The sequence below is a fragment of the Benincasa hispida genome, chromosome 12 (genome assembly GCF_009727055.1).
Source record: "Benincasa hispida cultivar B227 chromosome 12, ASM972705v1, whole genome shotgun sequence".
Classification (NCBI taxonomy): Eukaryota; Viridiplantae; Streptophyta; class Magnoliopsida; order Cucurbitales; family Cucurbitaceae; genus Benincasa; species Benincasa hispida.
The window spans coordinates 62,800,098-62,803,040 of NC_052360.1; the positions used below are offsets into that span (position 1 = coordinate 62,800,098).

Genomic DNA, 2,943 nt, shown 5'->3' on the forward strand with positions numbered 1-2,943 from the left:
TAATAATTTCATTTTTTAATTAAGTCTGTAATTTTTATTTATTTCACATCTAAAATTCTTGATTTATTATCTACTTTTTGTCTATATTTTCAAAAATCAAGTTAAATTTTGAAAACTAAAAAAATAGTTTTTAGAAAATTAAAAAAAAAAATGATCAAAATTTCAACTCTGGAATAAAAATATGCAAATCATAGTAAAAGATGGAAAGAAATAAGTTAAATTTTAATAAACCAAAACGAAAAACATAACTGCTATTATTCGACGTCTAAATTATTTCAAATTTGAAAATTCAAAGACTAAAATACCAACAAATTTAAAGAATTACTGTTACAAATTTATACACTCAAGAAGCCTCTCAGAGTACTTTTTTTTAGAAAGTTGTTTCAAAAGGAATGTTTTCAAACTGATTAATAAGTGTCTCATTTGATAACTATTTCATTATCTTCTTAAATTGATTAATAAACATCTCATTTGGTAACTCCGTTTCTAAAAATTAAGCCAGGTAAAGAACATTGAACATTACACATAATTTGTTGTTGCTAAATTATCTTCACCTGGTAAATTCTTTTTTAAAGCCATGTAAAAGAACATAATTTCTTGTTGCTAAATTGTATTATGTTCATACTGTCAAATTAAAACTTCCCAACTGCCAACTTGAGGATAGCTTATTTGATTATTATGTATTCTCAATCAAATAAAAGGTTAAAAATTTGAATCTTCACCTAGTGAGTTCACCCTATATTATTGAACAAATAAAAGAGAAAAGCAGATGTTAACATAACTCGAAGTTGAATGTATTTGTGTCATAGAAAGTAATGAAAGAACAGTAGCAACGACATTGGTCTTCAGGACTCCATCACGACCTCAGGTCTCATAGAAACGAAGCTCTACCATAAATTCCCTGTGCTTTGGTGAATACCAAGCAATGGCTTTAGCTGAACCAAGGACCTGTAAAGCATATTCCAAGGCAAATGTAGGCTCATCCACTCCTAATAAACCCCACCCTGCTTTATTCAAATCTATTGCAACTCCTGAATCTGCTCTAAAGCTGACAGGTCCAGCGATCTGCAACCAATGTTTCAAGAAACCACAAAATTCTCATATTATGCATAGTTCCCAATCCACGGCTTATACAAAGTTGTAAAGAAGGTTTTCCAGGTAAAATTTTCTATACTAGGTTAACGTTTTCATACTCCCTCCCCATTATTGTGTGTCACATCAACATATTTTAACACACTTCTAAAAATAGAGTGAGACTAAGTGGGTCAATTAATATTTATGAAAAGAATATATTACCGTAGTACTAAAATTTTCCCCTTTTTCCATGAGTTATTGCCACCCAGTTCAATGGAGACATGTATTATCATTCACCTTTCAAATTTCTCCAAATCCAAGGAAGAGTTCTACCAAGTGCTTAGAGCTTAAGTTATGGATTACGGGTTCAACTCAAGACAATTTCACAAAGAATTTCCAGAACTCATATGAACCAGAATTTCCCAGATCCAAAAAGCAGAACAGGATTAGCAAAACGAAGACTTTTTCTTTTTTTCATTTTTATTATTATTGATTTAGTCTACACTCAGCAGCTGAATGGAAGACGAACATACCTGCTGCTGAAGGGAAAATCTAGCACTAGGCAAGGTCGCTCTCACAGATTCGGTTCTTGGGTGGCGGGAGTTGGAAAGATCATCTATCAAAAGCATGGCTCCTGAAAGAAACTTGGAGCCAGAATGGAAATCCATACGTGCAGAAAAACAGGTAAGATCCAGATATTTTCTTTGAAACATCCCATACTGAGCTGAAAAGGAAATGGAAGCGAATACATCTGCAAAAACAGTAGATCTTATTCTAGAAGTCTGCAGGTAAAGTCCCTTAAATTCCGGAAGACTGTCTTGTGCTGCTGATCTAATCGAATTGTCTCCAAAGTAGGTAGTAGCCACAGCACCTTTTAAGATCAATAGAGATGGCATGCCAAAAGTTAGTAGAAATTGCAAAATATAAAATTTCGAAGGAATTGCTTGAGGATTCATACCATCTGCAAAACTATATAATAACTAAAGTATCTTAAAAAGTATAATTAAATTTCTTTTCCTGATGCAAAACAACAATAGTTCTTTTTTTAAAAATAAAAAAATAAAAACCGTACAGCAAAAGAGAATTTTGAACATGAAAAAGTTAAGGATGCACTATGATGGTTTCTGATTTTTTCAAATCCTTGCATTTCATTGCCCAAAGGCCAAAAGATAGCAATTGCATGTGAAACAGCAAATAAAAATAAGGTTGCAGTTACAATGTGGTCCTTGAACTATCCACCATTTTGCTCCTACTATTATCAATATAGCCTCAATATATCAAAAAACTTCAATAGATTATTTTCATCAACCATCAACCAGATTGAAACTGACTAAATATTTGGTCTAATAACATTTAGATTATTTTCATATGTTCTTTTGGTATCCATGAGAGTCCGAACCAGCTTACATGCACCTCCACTAATTTCACGGGACAACCTACCTAACCCTACAATATTTTGGTGTCAAGAAAATTTGTAAGATATTAAATCGGTGTGGAATGACTTTTTTCAGGAGTTTGGCTTTGCGCTAGCTTGTCAAAGGGATGTTCGTCCGATGATCAAGGAGTTCCTCCTCCATTGCCTTTCAAAGAGATGCCATTTTCTTTGGCTTGCGGGGTTGTGTGCTCTTTTGTGGAATCTTCTGGGGAGAGGAATAACTGAGTGTTTCGTGGTAGGGAGAGAGATCTCAGTGAGGATTGGTCCTTGATGAGATTTCATGTTTCTCTATAGACTTCAGTTTCAAAGACTTTTTGTAATTATTCTCCAGGAAATATTTCTCTTAGTTGGAAGTCCTTTATCTAGAGGCTCTGTAGGCTTAGTTTTTTTGTACGCCCTTGTATTTTTTCATTCTTTTTTCAATGAAATTAGTT

At 33.2% G+C, this 2,943-nt stretch overlaps 1 protein-coding gene across 2 annotated transcripts in view; it reads right to left on the reverse strand.

Moving 5' to 3' along the window:
* Window positions 1-643: 643 nt before the first annotated feature.
* The window catches only part of LOC120068228 (protein TRIGALACTOSYLDIACYLGLYCEROL 4, chloroplastic), a 4,020-nt gene continuing 1,720 nt past the window's right edge, over window positions 644-2,943 (reverse strand). For both annotated transcript variants that reach the window (XM_039019942.1, XM_039019941.1), the window contains exons 5-6: window positions 1,608-1,945; window positions 644-1,065 (exon numbers count right to left, since the gene is read on the reverse strand). In XM_039019942.1, coding sequence (XP_038875870.1) covers window positions 865-1,065; window positions 1,608-1,945 — 539 coding nt within the window. In that variant the 3' untranslated portion in view covers window positions 644-864. The remainder of the gene's footprint in view (window positions 1,066-1,607; window positions 1,946-2,943) is intronic.